We start from the raw sequence: 11,832 nt of genomic DNA, 5'->3' as shown, positions 1-11,832 counted from the left end.
TAGAGACGATACGTTTGATGGGAAAGCTGTTTGAAAACCGGTCCAGGTTGAAAATTACCAGAGTTTTGCTTTAAATGTCTAAAATAAACATTAAGTACTATATTAAGTGCTTTATATTTCGTCCAACATGTTCATGTGACAGAAACAGTGTGTGTTTTACGGTTTGGTTTGTATGCAAAAGAATTGATCTTTATACCAACACATGCTCACACTAGCACACACACATACCCACACATGCATGCATACACACACATACGCACGCACTCACGCACACACATTCACACACAGCTGAGCCACTCGTACAACTTGTGCATTGGTTTGGTTGTTCTATTTGGTATGGTTGTATGTGTAAAAAGTTTTGCTTTTGGTTTTCAGTTTTGGCTTTTTCACAACATTCTGGATCAACTATCTGGGAAGCTACATTTTCACAGGTATTTAGAAACCATAAAGAAAAATAAAAAACCCAGAGCACAACCGAAGAGACAAGAAGATATGAAAATAGGCAACACGTCGCCAAAACACACCACCTCCCCGCCCCTCCCTCCCTCCCTCCTTCCCGCCGCATAATAAGTAGAAAGCAATGAGACAAATCCAGACATCATTAACAGACACACTATGGAAAGCAAAAACAAAAATATATATATTCTCAAAGTCAGTTTGTTGAGGTTATTCCATATTTTATCCATCCAGGAAAAAGAAAGTGAGAACAAAGCCGAGGTCGCTGGCAGAGGGAGGGAGGTATCGATTTCTGTCTGTCGATACAAGAACAGCAATCACAGCGAAAGACAAAGACAGACAGGGCCTTACTCCCCCCTTTTCTCCCCTCGTCCTCCCCCTATTTGTTTGTATTTGGTTTAGTTACGGTTCAGTCACTCATACATAATTAGTAGCAGTAGTAGTAGCTTTTGGTTTTGGGTTACTTTTTGGTTTTTTGGTCCGCCGCTTCGAGCGCACCTCCTCCTGCTCCTCTTCCTTCTTCTCCTCCTCCTCCTCTTCTTCTTCTTCTTGCTTTCCCCCTGCAGCTTTTCATACCTTTGGCTCCTGCGCTCCTGACCGCTTCTCCTCCTCTTCTTCTACTCCTCTTTTCTTTTGGCCCTTTGATCTGATCTTTGGAGACAAATGAGAGGGGCAGATGGGAGGAAGGGATGGAGGGCAGGGGTTTGGGGGCAGTAAGGGGAACGCCGGTGCTTCACCTCTTTCTTTTGTTCTTTTTTGGTTTGGACTCTTTCTTATGCTTGTAGTGGGTGTGTATGTGTGTTTTTTTCTCCCTTTGACACTGCAGAGGTTTTGTCTGGACACTCGTCTCCCGGGCGAATCAAGAGACAACGCTGCCAGAGGCGATGCTTTGGTATCCAAGAGTGACTGTCTGGTGGTAGATGAGCAGTCTGGAAGATGACATGGTAATGGTACCGGTGTGTATGGGGTGATAATATATAAAAGAAGCCAAATAATGCTGAATATGATCCCAAGAGTGTTTACAACTGCCTTTGGTATCCTTTTTGGAGGCAGTATATGTACTGTTGAGTGTGTATACTTTTGGTTTGAGCAAACATTAAAGATAACAATAATAATGGTGATGAAAATCCTGACAGAAATGTTCTTTTTTAGATGTAAATAATCCCCAAAACTCAGTGTGGATCTTTTAAACAGCTAGAAAAACTAAAAATTGACCAATATATTAATTTTTATCTGGATCAAATGAGATTTCCCAACATATATGGTTAGTTTGATCCTATTTACGTCCCAGAAGGGTGAGTTTGGCCACATATTAGGATTTAATGAATACCAGAAAGCTCAGGCATTCACAGAAAAGTTATTTTTTATAGCACAGTATGTATGGATTGGCATCTTACCTGATGCTATAGTAATTATAGTAATAAACCCCACCCGTCCGCCACTCCAGGCTGGTGAAAACAAACACTGTCTGTTCTAATGTAAGGTATGTTCGTCACTGTAAAGCTGTAAAGAGAGAGGTAGGTAGATATCATGCATGTGGGATCAGCTGTAAAACATTAAACAAACATATTTGGCTTGAAATACCATAAAAAGATATGAATACAAAATAATAATAAAAAATAGATGTTTTGTAAAACTGAAAATGAGAATAAAGGAAATCCTGAGTGAAATGGAAAATGTTTGGCGTGAAGTAGAATGGAGTACTGAACTGATCCTGGATTGATCAGAATGCAAAAGTCTTTTTGAACTAAAGCTTTTCTCTCCGTTTGTTGTTTTTTTGTTGTCTTTTTTGGTTTTCAGTTTTTGGTATTTGGAGATTTTGGTTTTTATCTTTGAAAGTGTGTGTTTCTCTTCTCGCATCTTTTCCTTTTTTTCAAAATTTGGTTGCAACCCCATGACCTTCCAAGCTTGTTAGACAAGTCTTTTTTTTTTTTTTTTTGCCTCCCGTTTCTCACACACAGTTTCACTTCTTAACCCTGCCCTCAGCGAGTTTATTTCTTTTCCAGCCGATAAAAAGCATGCTGTTCGTTTCCCGATGCCAAGCAAAAACACTCCTCTGCGCCACCTCTCCAGCTGTAGATCATTATTTGGTTTCAAATTTCCCCCCTTCCGTTCTGCAGTTCTCTCTGTCCTCCCCATCCTCTTTCTCTCTTTGCTTCCTCCTGTCATCCATCTGTGTATATTTTTGGCTACAGAAGACTTCAGCGGGGAGACAGAGAAAGAGAGAGACAAAATCAGAGATGGATCAGATAGAGAGATGGCTTTGGTTGAAAGGCGAGGTTGTAAATTTAGATTTTTAAAGCTCCTTTAACTCCTCTTCCTCCTCCTCGTCCTCCTCTGATAGGATACTTTGGCTGTCAGTCAGGAATCACTCGGCCATGGCCCCTCCCAGGGGCGGCGGCGAGGCTTCGCTGAAGGAACAGAAAGAGGCGGGACTTGAACAAGGAGATGCGGACTCCTCAGGGCACGAAGTCGGGCTCATGAGGTTGCTTGCACCAGGGGGTGGAGACTGGGAAAAGGAGAGTCTCGGGCCGCCAGTACCACCTCCGCCGCCGCTGACCAGTCCCATGGCAGGTGTGGAGGCTGTCGCCATGGAGCCAGTCACCATGGGGAGGAGGGTGGAGCGGTTTAGGAAGAGGGAGGGGCGAAGGGAAGGAGGTACAGCGGGACCCCCAGGTCCACCCAGAAGCAGGTGAGCCGCTCCCCCCTCCAGGCTGGAGATGGGCAGCTGACCGCTGCTTGCTGCCAGGGCTGGTCGGGATGAAAGAGAGGAAGAAGAGGGGACGAGTGTACAGTGGTGTAGGAAGCAGAGATAAGAGAAGGTTTGAGAAGAGGAGGAGTGAAAGAAAGACAAAAAGATGCAAGAAACGCAAGAGAAATGAGAGGGATAAAGATAGGACAAAAAAAGTGATGAATACAAGGTGACAAATGATGATGAGACGGAGAAAAAGATTGAGGATGGGAGAAGAGCAGGACAAACGTAGATGTGGCAGTGAAGAGGACACAGGGCAGAAGAAGAGGTGAAAAGAAATATGGAGAGAGGGAATAATGGAGGCAGAGGGCAAAAAAGAGTGAAAAGTTGAAGAAAAGCAGGAAGCGAAAACGATGTAGAGGATAGAAAAAGACAGGAAATGAAGAGAAGTCAGTTAACACGCAGTCAGACACTGTGGAGTGACATAAAACATTCAAAAACTGTTTTTATATGTTTTCTTTACAGAATAGAAATAAATTATTGATTAGCAGGCGTAAATGATTAATGCAGGGGTGTCAAACATACAGCCCGTGGGCCAGAACCGGCCCGCCAAAGGGTCCAATCAGGCCAACTGGATGACTTTGCAAATTGCAGAAAACTGATTTAAAAATTTAAAATTACCACTGTTATCTCAGAGAATATCCGAGTTCTTTTTCCGTAAATTTACGACTTAATCTTAGAAATTCTGAGTTTTTTCTCGGAATATTACCCCTCTCTCCCGGGTCCGTAACATTATTTTTTTTCTTCCTATAATGGCCTCAGAACGCTAGCAGAAGCAACTTGCAAATGCCAAAATCAAGCTGACAAGAAACTTATATTTATCTGTGGCAGATAAAGTTTCTGATCTTTCTGGAGTGGTTTACTGGTCTGGCCCACTTGAGATCAAATTAGGGGTATGTGACCCATGAACTCAAATTAGTTTGACACCCCTGGATTAATGGGTTGTTCACCCAAGTCAGAACAGAACTATTTTCAAACGAATATCCGAATAATTTCGGCGGTACAAAGCAGTTCCTTTGTTGGCTATTTGTTGTGTGTATTAACAGGGCCACTAATCCTGTTATTGAATTTTGGAATCTTGAAAAGCCATTTTTCAATTCTGTGAGTGCTTCAGGCAAAACATACAGACATACATACATTCAATATCACTGTATTGACATGGAGGTCTAATATGGGTGAACTGACTTATTAGAAGTCATGAATACGTAACCCTATATTGCAAGGAGACAAATGATAGTCAGCAAAAGGATGAAGATGGATATTTACTAAACATACACATGCACATGATGATAAGATGGAGTCTGATGCTTGTGAAAGTGTGAACATGAACTTCTGTTTCATTCTGTTGACTGTCTGCACACAAAACCAAGTATCGTCACATAACTACATAACAGTAGGGGGCACACTGTTCATAGAAAAACAATTGATGACCTAAAGAGATTTACTTTAGATATTGAAATGAGAAATAAAAATAAGCTTGTATTCTTCTGCAGAATTACTGCAGCAAACATGGCAGAATAACCCGTCTATCAGTCAGAGTTCCACTCTAACAGAGAGTGACACCTGCTGACTTTTGAATTCCAGTCTAATAGTCAACCCTTTTATCCATTACAGCACCATGAGTGTAAACATTCATACCGTGTGGGCCCCAGAGGGATTCAAAACGCTTAATTCCAATCCCCTCTTTTCACAGAGGCTCCTCTTTCTTCTCTCCTTCAGCCTATAACTCTATCAGAGCCGACAGTGCCAAAGCTGCAGTTTCCATAACAGACTGTATCCTTCTCATCAACACATGGCCTGGAGGGGGCCGGCTCTGAATCTCGCCAAACAGAGCGGGAGCAAAGGGGAAGGTCTGAATCGGCGCTATAGGGAGATGGATCACATGAAGGATTCAAAGCTGAGCTCAACGAACCTTATTTGTGATGCTTAATTGATTTGGCAGCAGATCGTCTCTTTGAAAAAGGGGAATTTTGAGTGGAAACTACTTATTTAGCCAACAGGCCTCGATACTGAGAGGGAGGGGATTGTGCCTGTTGAACTCTTTCCTGTAAGCTGACTTGGCCTCCTAAGCTATGCCATAAGGGGCTCTTGTCACTTTGTAATAATAGCAGGCTATTGTATGAGAATCAAATTGAATCTTTCACCATACTGAGCGATTCAAAAAGTTTTTGCTGAGAGGGAGGAGTGTTGTCGCTGTTGGCTACCGTTGTCTGAGGCTGCAAAGAAATTCATTTTGGACAGAATGGATGAAGGGTGAAATGGGAAGTGGTCTTTAGAAATCATGAAGACTCGCTAGGCTGGAGGGGACGGTCTGCATGCACCAACACACACACATGCACACACACACCTTGCATTGTAGCCAGGGGATTGCTGCCAATGAGGGCCTGGTTCATCCCTGTGCTTACTCCCATCATTGTGTTCCTGAAATGTGGATAGACCGCAAATTCAAACAAATGAAAATTCACACATGTAGAGAAACAGTCGGCATGCTAAGTGACGTAAACCCAACGTACTGATCAGTGACATGACCGCTTCAAACTCTTGTCTTGTGTTTGATAGTGTTAATTGAGGCACTAGCAGCTTCTTACATATCTTTTTACCTGCCATTTTCTATCTGTGTCAAAACTCCACGGCTTAGCTTGTGCACATAACTGCATAATTGCAGTGAAACTGATGCAAGTGAATCTGACAAGTCTTCAACTGCTGAATACTACAGATTTCTCTGTTTTGGTGGTGGGGTGTTGACAGTTTTACTCATTCAAAAACAACTCAAGCACTCCAAAATGTGTAAAGAAAACTAATATAAATAGTCATAGTCATAGATGTAATTAAATAACAAACCTGCAAAAAGCATTTTAGCCATATTTGTGCTTTGATACAGAAGAGTAAATATGACTTTCCCAAAGAATCCCTCTTTTAAATTGAAAGAAAACATGTTTCCCTTTTTCATCTAGGGCTGAAACTAATGGTGACACCAGGGGGGCCAATCATATTTCAGGGGGGGCCGATGCCACCCCATGCCCACCTTCCAGCCTCGCCCCTGTCAGCAGTTGAGTACCAAAAATATAAATTTTACAATCATACAAATTTAATAAAAGCAGAAGATTCTCACATTTGAGACTGGAAACTGGAGAGCGTTTGCTTTTGTTTTAATGACTTAAAAGATGGTTATTTGTTCCTGCTGTACTTCCACCCACTCCAGTGGCCAAAGCAAATGAGCACATGTAAATATTAAATAAAAACCAAAGTGTATCGTTTTTGATCTCGGATGAAAACGGCACTGACTGCAGATAAGCTATATATAAGATAACCACCATGTTTTTTATTTATTTAGATTAACACTCACCCAGTGTTGAGGCCGTGGGCCCCGAGGCTGGGAGGGGCGGGGCTAGCTGTGCTGTGAGGGGGCGGGGTCACAGAGGAAGAGGTGGAGCCTACTGCAGCCGAGCTGACGGGAGTCATGGGGCAGGATGCTGAAGAACTGGCAGCTGAGGGGAAGAGAAGAAGAGGGATATTGGTGCCATGTAGCAGGTTTGTTGTCGCTGTGCAGATGAGTTACAGCGTTATTACTGAATAAACACTTTGGTGACACAGTTCTTCATCAGGATCCTGAGCCTTTTGAGCGTCTTCTTTAACTTCATTCACTACAGACTGGAGAGAGAAGTTTGCGACTTGAAAGTATTAGCCTCGGCTCAACGGGCCAATACATTTCCAGCTGTGTTTGTTACCTGTCAGGCCATCTGTCATATCTGTGAAGCCTGGGATAGCTCCCACTGTAGCCAAGGTCCATAAAGCATAAGGACAAGTCATGACTCATGGAGGTAAACAACTCAAGATGGGACCAGTGCTTCCATGTTGTTGTCTACAAAACATCATTGTTTTCTATTTCAATCTTCCTCTCACAGAAATCATTTTTCTAAAGTCTTCAGTGTTTCATCAAACCAGCGAAAAGGCTCCGGCCTTACAGAAATATCAACTTCTTCCAAATAACATCAGGACCAGTTTAATCTTCCTGTGACTGACCTTAGGGTTCAGAAAACACAACGGGGAAGCGCTGCTCTAACCTTTAATAATTCATTGATGAGAACGTACACGGGCACAAACAGTAATTACAGCTCACCTGTTGTGCTGAGGCAGGTGGTGACCTGGGACAGACCCTGACTTGATATCTGGAGAGGGACAGAGGGAAAAGAGGAAATCAGAAAATACGTCCATCCATCTGTGAAACAAATATCAGGCCAACTTCTGAAATTACAACCAAAAAGCGGTAAAGTAAGAGTCAGTGGATGCATGGTGGACTGTACCATGTGCGGGCTGTAGCAGGGGGCTTTGTGTGTCACAACAGGCGAGGTCTGGCTGGGCAGGGGAGGGGTGGTGCTGCTGGAGGGGTTGATGCGTTTCTCTTTCTGCCTGCGGTTGCAGAACCAAACACGAATCACCTCTTTCTCCATGTTGAGCTGCTCCGCCATGAGCAGGATCTCCTCCGAGGTAGGCTTCTGGTTCTGGGGAGGAAAACATCAGACTGATGAGTAAATAGACAGATGAGTAGATACTGAAACCCATGCAGGTTTCTGTCAGAAAAAAACGAGTGATAATACTTGCCTAACCCTTTAATGCGTTTAATTCAATAAAACACTCAACTTGATGGCAATCCTTAAACTATTTGTCTTTAACAATGTTCTGGTGACAAAATGTAAAACGTTTATATGCATGACTTTGACTTGGAACAGAGTATTTCTACACTGTGCTATTGGTAATTTTAGTTGAGTAATATATCTGAATACTACAAAAAATGAATGCTTAGACTCCATTTTTAAATCAAATACCTGCACCATTCTGTATAACTCAGATCAACAATAAATACCACACCTTTCAGATCTCAGTTAGAAATTCAAAATGCATTTTGATATGATTTCTCTAAATGCCATGATATAATTTTGTGGATATGTCAGTCTCCCTGTGCTAGTCTATTTCATGAATGTATTAAGAGAACGGTCTATATACACGACGTTCCACTTGCGGGATTGCTCCTGGATGGGTAAATCCAGACAGCTAGCTAGACTATCTGTCCAATCTGAGTTTTCTGTTGCACGGCTTAAACAACCTTTGAATGTACACATGTTCCACCAAAACAAGTTAATTCCCTAGGCTATTTTGCAGCGGCATCGTGGCTCCGCTCTGCGCTTAGCGCCGCCCAAGACGATTGTGATTGGTTTAAAGAAATGCCGATAAACCAGAGCATGTTTTTCTCCCATCCCGGAATGCTGTGTGGACTAGCCAGACCCTCCTCCGCAGAGCTGTGGAGGAAGGTCTGGCAATGCGAGACAACCCTGGGCAGACGGACAGATACAGTTTTCTATATGCTGGGTAAATAAGACAATCTCCTACCATGTGGAAGTTGCGCTCTAAGGCCACTCGCACGTTGGTCTCGATGCTGGTGCGTTTCTTCCTGCGTCGGCCGGATAGACCCTCGATGCCTAACATGGGGGAGGAGAGAGAAGACGGGCTGGGCAGCATGCTGTCTACTGCCATGGTTTCTGTTGGAGGGAGAGACACAGAGAGGAAAGAGAAATAATTAAATAGAGACATGAAGACATACACAGAAAGCACAGAAAAATGCATGCAGTGAAGACAACAATGGTCTGTTTGAAGTAAAAGAACTTTCACTGTTTTTTGCACTTAACTTCTATGGTGAAAACCTTTTTAAAACATCACATGGGTAACTTTAGACTCATAGTACTGGTGCTGACATATAGAATTGCTCAGAAGTACTCTGTGTCATTTGAATAAATTAAATTCTACATAAATGTCTGTATTATGAATATATCAAAGTACCATATCATCAAATAATTAACTGTAATTCTTTAAGAATAGAGACATTGAGAGTCTTCAGTTAACAGTATTTGAATCAAAAATAACTGCCATCTATCCATGCAATTTCTTTAAGAGCTTGGTTAAGTTTAAGAGGTAATTTCTAAAACTTTAAAGTCATGCAAAATGATTGATTGCAGGGAACAAACTCTGCTTTCTCGATGTTCCCTATGACAGACCAGTGTCCGCAGTCAATCAAGTTAAGGACACCTGCTCTGATAAGTTCTGGATGTTTACCTGCATCACTCAGCCACTTCTCGAGCAGTGGTTTCAGCTTGCACATGTTCTTAAAGCTCAGGTTGAGGGCTTCAAATCGAGAGATGGTGGTCTGGCTGAAGTCGTTGCCATACAGTTTGCCCATAGCAACGCCGACGTCTCCCTGACAGAGACAGATAAACAGTGTTAGAAATAGAGCTGACACACACACACACACACACACACACACACACACACACACACACACACACACACACACACACACACACACACACTCCACTCCACTCCACTCCACTCCACTCCACCTCCCTCTTATCTGTCTTTTACCTGGGTGAATCCCAGCTTGATGCGCCGCTGTTTGAAGGTACGGGCAAACTGCTCCAGTTCCTCCAGGTCGCTGGGCTCTTCCCCCATGTGACCCCCATGAGCTCCGGGAGTCAAGCCGGACGTCAGCGAGGAAGCAATGGCGCTGCTGGACGCTGAGGTGGCTCCTACAGACGTCACAACACCGCCTCCGCTGCTGCCGGTAGCAACTACAGAGCCGCCGCCGCCGCTGCTGCTTCCAACGACCACAACATCGCTGCTCTTCTCCCTCTGTAATGTCAGGAAGACGGAGACGTAAATAAGAAGCTTCATTCAAATACACACTATTTTATGTGTGGAGGTTGAGCATATGAAGCCCAAGAAAGTATAATAATCCTTAACCCTGCAGGTGTTAATACTAATAGCTTACACTCTTTTATATCACATTTTTTTCTTAAAGGACAATTCCGGCGCAAAATGAACCTAGGGGTTAATAACACATGGGTACCGAGTCGACCGTTCTCTGGGACATGTTTTCATGCTAATCGAATGTGTCCAGTTTTAGCGCAAACCGCTAATTAGCTTATAACGCTAGTCGTCGGGGCACGGATAAAGTAAAAAGAAATCGCTATTTCTATACCACTAACAAGGCTCCAAATAGCACCACACTTCAACAGTAGCAAAATGAGGGTCCCTACATGTAAACCGAAGCATTGAGAACTTTGTAAGTGTACAGAAAGTTTATTAAAAAGATAGTTTATGAAGACAGTATCGTTCGGTATACAGGCAGGAGCCATCTTGGGAAAACAGTCATGATCAGTCGACGAACGCCGTGCTTGAGCTATGTTACTGGTTACACGGTGTTCGTGCTTTGAATTCGTGTCGGAATTGTCTTTTAACTGATGGTAGTGCTGTAGTTTATTTTTTTTATTGTAAATCACTTTGCAATTTAGTTTTAAAAGGTGCAGTTATTATTATCATTATTATTATTATTATTATTATTATTATTATTATTATTATTATTTGTATCACTGCTAAATTATACAGAGCTGTCCAGGTATTAAAAAACATTCTCTGAAACAATGTGTTGGAAAGAAATTGAAATAAACTGGTTAGTAAATACATATGAGGTGATCAGATGAGAAACATGCATAAAAAAACAATAATTTGACCCTGGGTGCATAGACAAATTATATAGATTTGACAGGAATCATGCACAACAAACATGTTTTATTCTAAACAGGAGAAAAATACTATAAATGGAATATTTGGAGAGTTTAACCTCGGCCTGCCACAACAAGATGACACACACAGTTTGTTAAAGCAGGAATTTGATCCTGCGAGCTTTGGGAGTATCAACTAATTGACCAGACATCATGCATCATGATACCTGCTGCTACACGCCTAATTTACATTCATCGTTTCTGTGCATAAAATACATGAACAAGCAGGGAACACCTGCCGTTGTGTTTGACATGACTTCATCACAGCTTAATGAAAAATCTATAACGGCCCTCGGATGTGTGAGGATGCATTCATGCATTATGTTATAGAAGATCAAGGCTGAGGACGCAAGGTGAGCTGTGTGAATATATCATCAAGATTCAAAATCATTGGACTCAGAGATAGCGTCTATTATGAAAAGAACCTGCGATAGAATATATTTTGTGTAAAGCAGCTACCTCGACAGATTGTTGCAGCAGATATTCGCTGTTTTTGTAAACTACAGAGTGATTTTGGTTTCCTAAAGCAGAGCACAACTTGAAAAACATTCAGGTGCGTTTTGCATTCTGCAAGACGTTTGCAGCATATGACGGCTGATAGTGGTGAACGTCAGTCTGATAGACACCCTGTGGGGGAGAAATGCAACATCTATTCAAGTTGCATGAAAATAACTAGTCCCGCTTGTCACGTAGTTCTGTTCTGTAGTTTCTCAAAGTACCTCTTGCTCTTACTTTCTCTCCCTCCCATCTCTCACACACACTCAAACGAAGAGATTTTCTACCTGTGCTTGGAGTCCCAGGCGAGGTGGGGTTGTCAGTAATCCCCCTGGGGTTTGCTGAGGTAGCTGAATCAGATTTGGTGTCGAGAGCAAACCTGTGAAAGGAAGAGCAAGCAATGAACAAACCAAACAATCAATCAAATGATTAAATAAATAATAAAAGGAAACAGTAAAGCAATATGGTAAGGAACAAAAAAACAACAACCTTGAACATGTCAACAACGAGTGATTT

General features: G+C 42.4%; 1 protein-coding gene across 1 annotated transcript in view; it reads right to left on the bottom strand.

Moving 5' to 3' along the window:
- Nucleotides 1–2,824: 2,824 nt before the first annotated feature.
- The window catches only part of pou2f2a (POU class 2 homeobox 2a), a 60,740-nt gene continuing 51,732 nt past the window's right edge, over nt 2,825–11,832 (bottom strand). Inside the window, exons 8-16 of the mRNA XM_078267935.1 lie at nt 11,604–11,695; nt 9,623–9,889; nt 9,317–9,458; nt 8,597–8,745; nt 7,513–7,710; nt 7,329–7,377; nt 6,555–6,750; nt 5,556–5,629; nt 2,825–3,207 (exon numbers count right to left, since the gene is read on the bottom strand). Of these exons, the coding sequence (XP_078124061.1) occupies nt 2,825–3,207; nt 5,556–5,629; nt 6,555–6,750; nt 7,329–7,377; nt 7,513–7,710; nt 8,597–8,745; nt 9,317–9,458; nt 9,623–9,889; nt 11,604–11,695 (1,550 nt within the window). The remainder of the gene's footprint in view (nt 3,208–5,555; nt 5,630–6,554; nt 6,751–7,328; nt 7,378–7,512; nt 7,711–8,596; nt 8,746–9,316; nt 9,459–9,622; nt 9,890–11,603; nt 11,696–11,832) is intronic.

Source organism: Sander vitreus, chromosome 14 (assembly GCF_031162955.1).
Source record: "Sander vitreus isolate 19-12246 chromosome 14, sanVit1, whole genome shotgun sequence".
In the NCBI taxonomy this organism is placed as follows: domain Eukaryota; kingdom Metazoa; phylum Chordata; class Actinopteri; order Perciformes; family Percidae; genus Sander; species Sander vitreus.
This window is presented reverse-complemented; position numbering and strand designations above follow the sequence as displayed.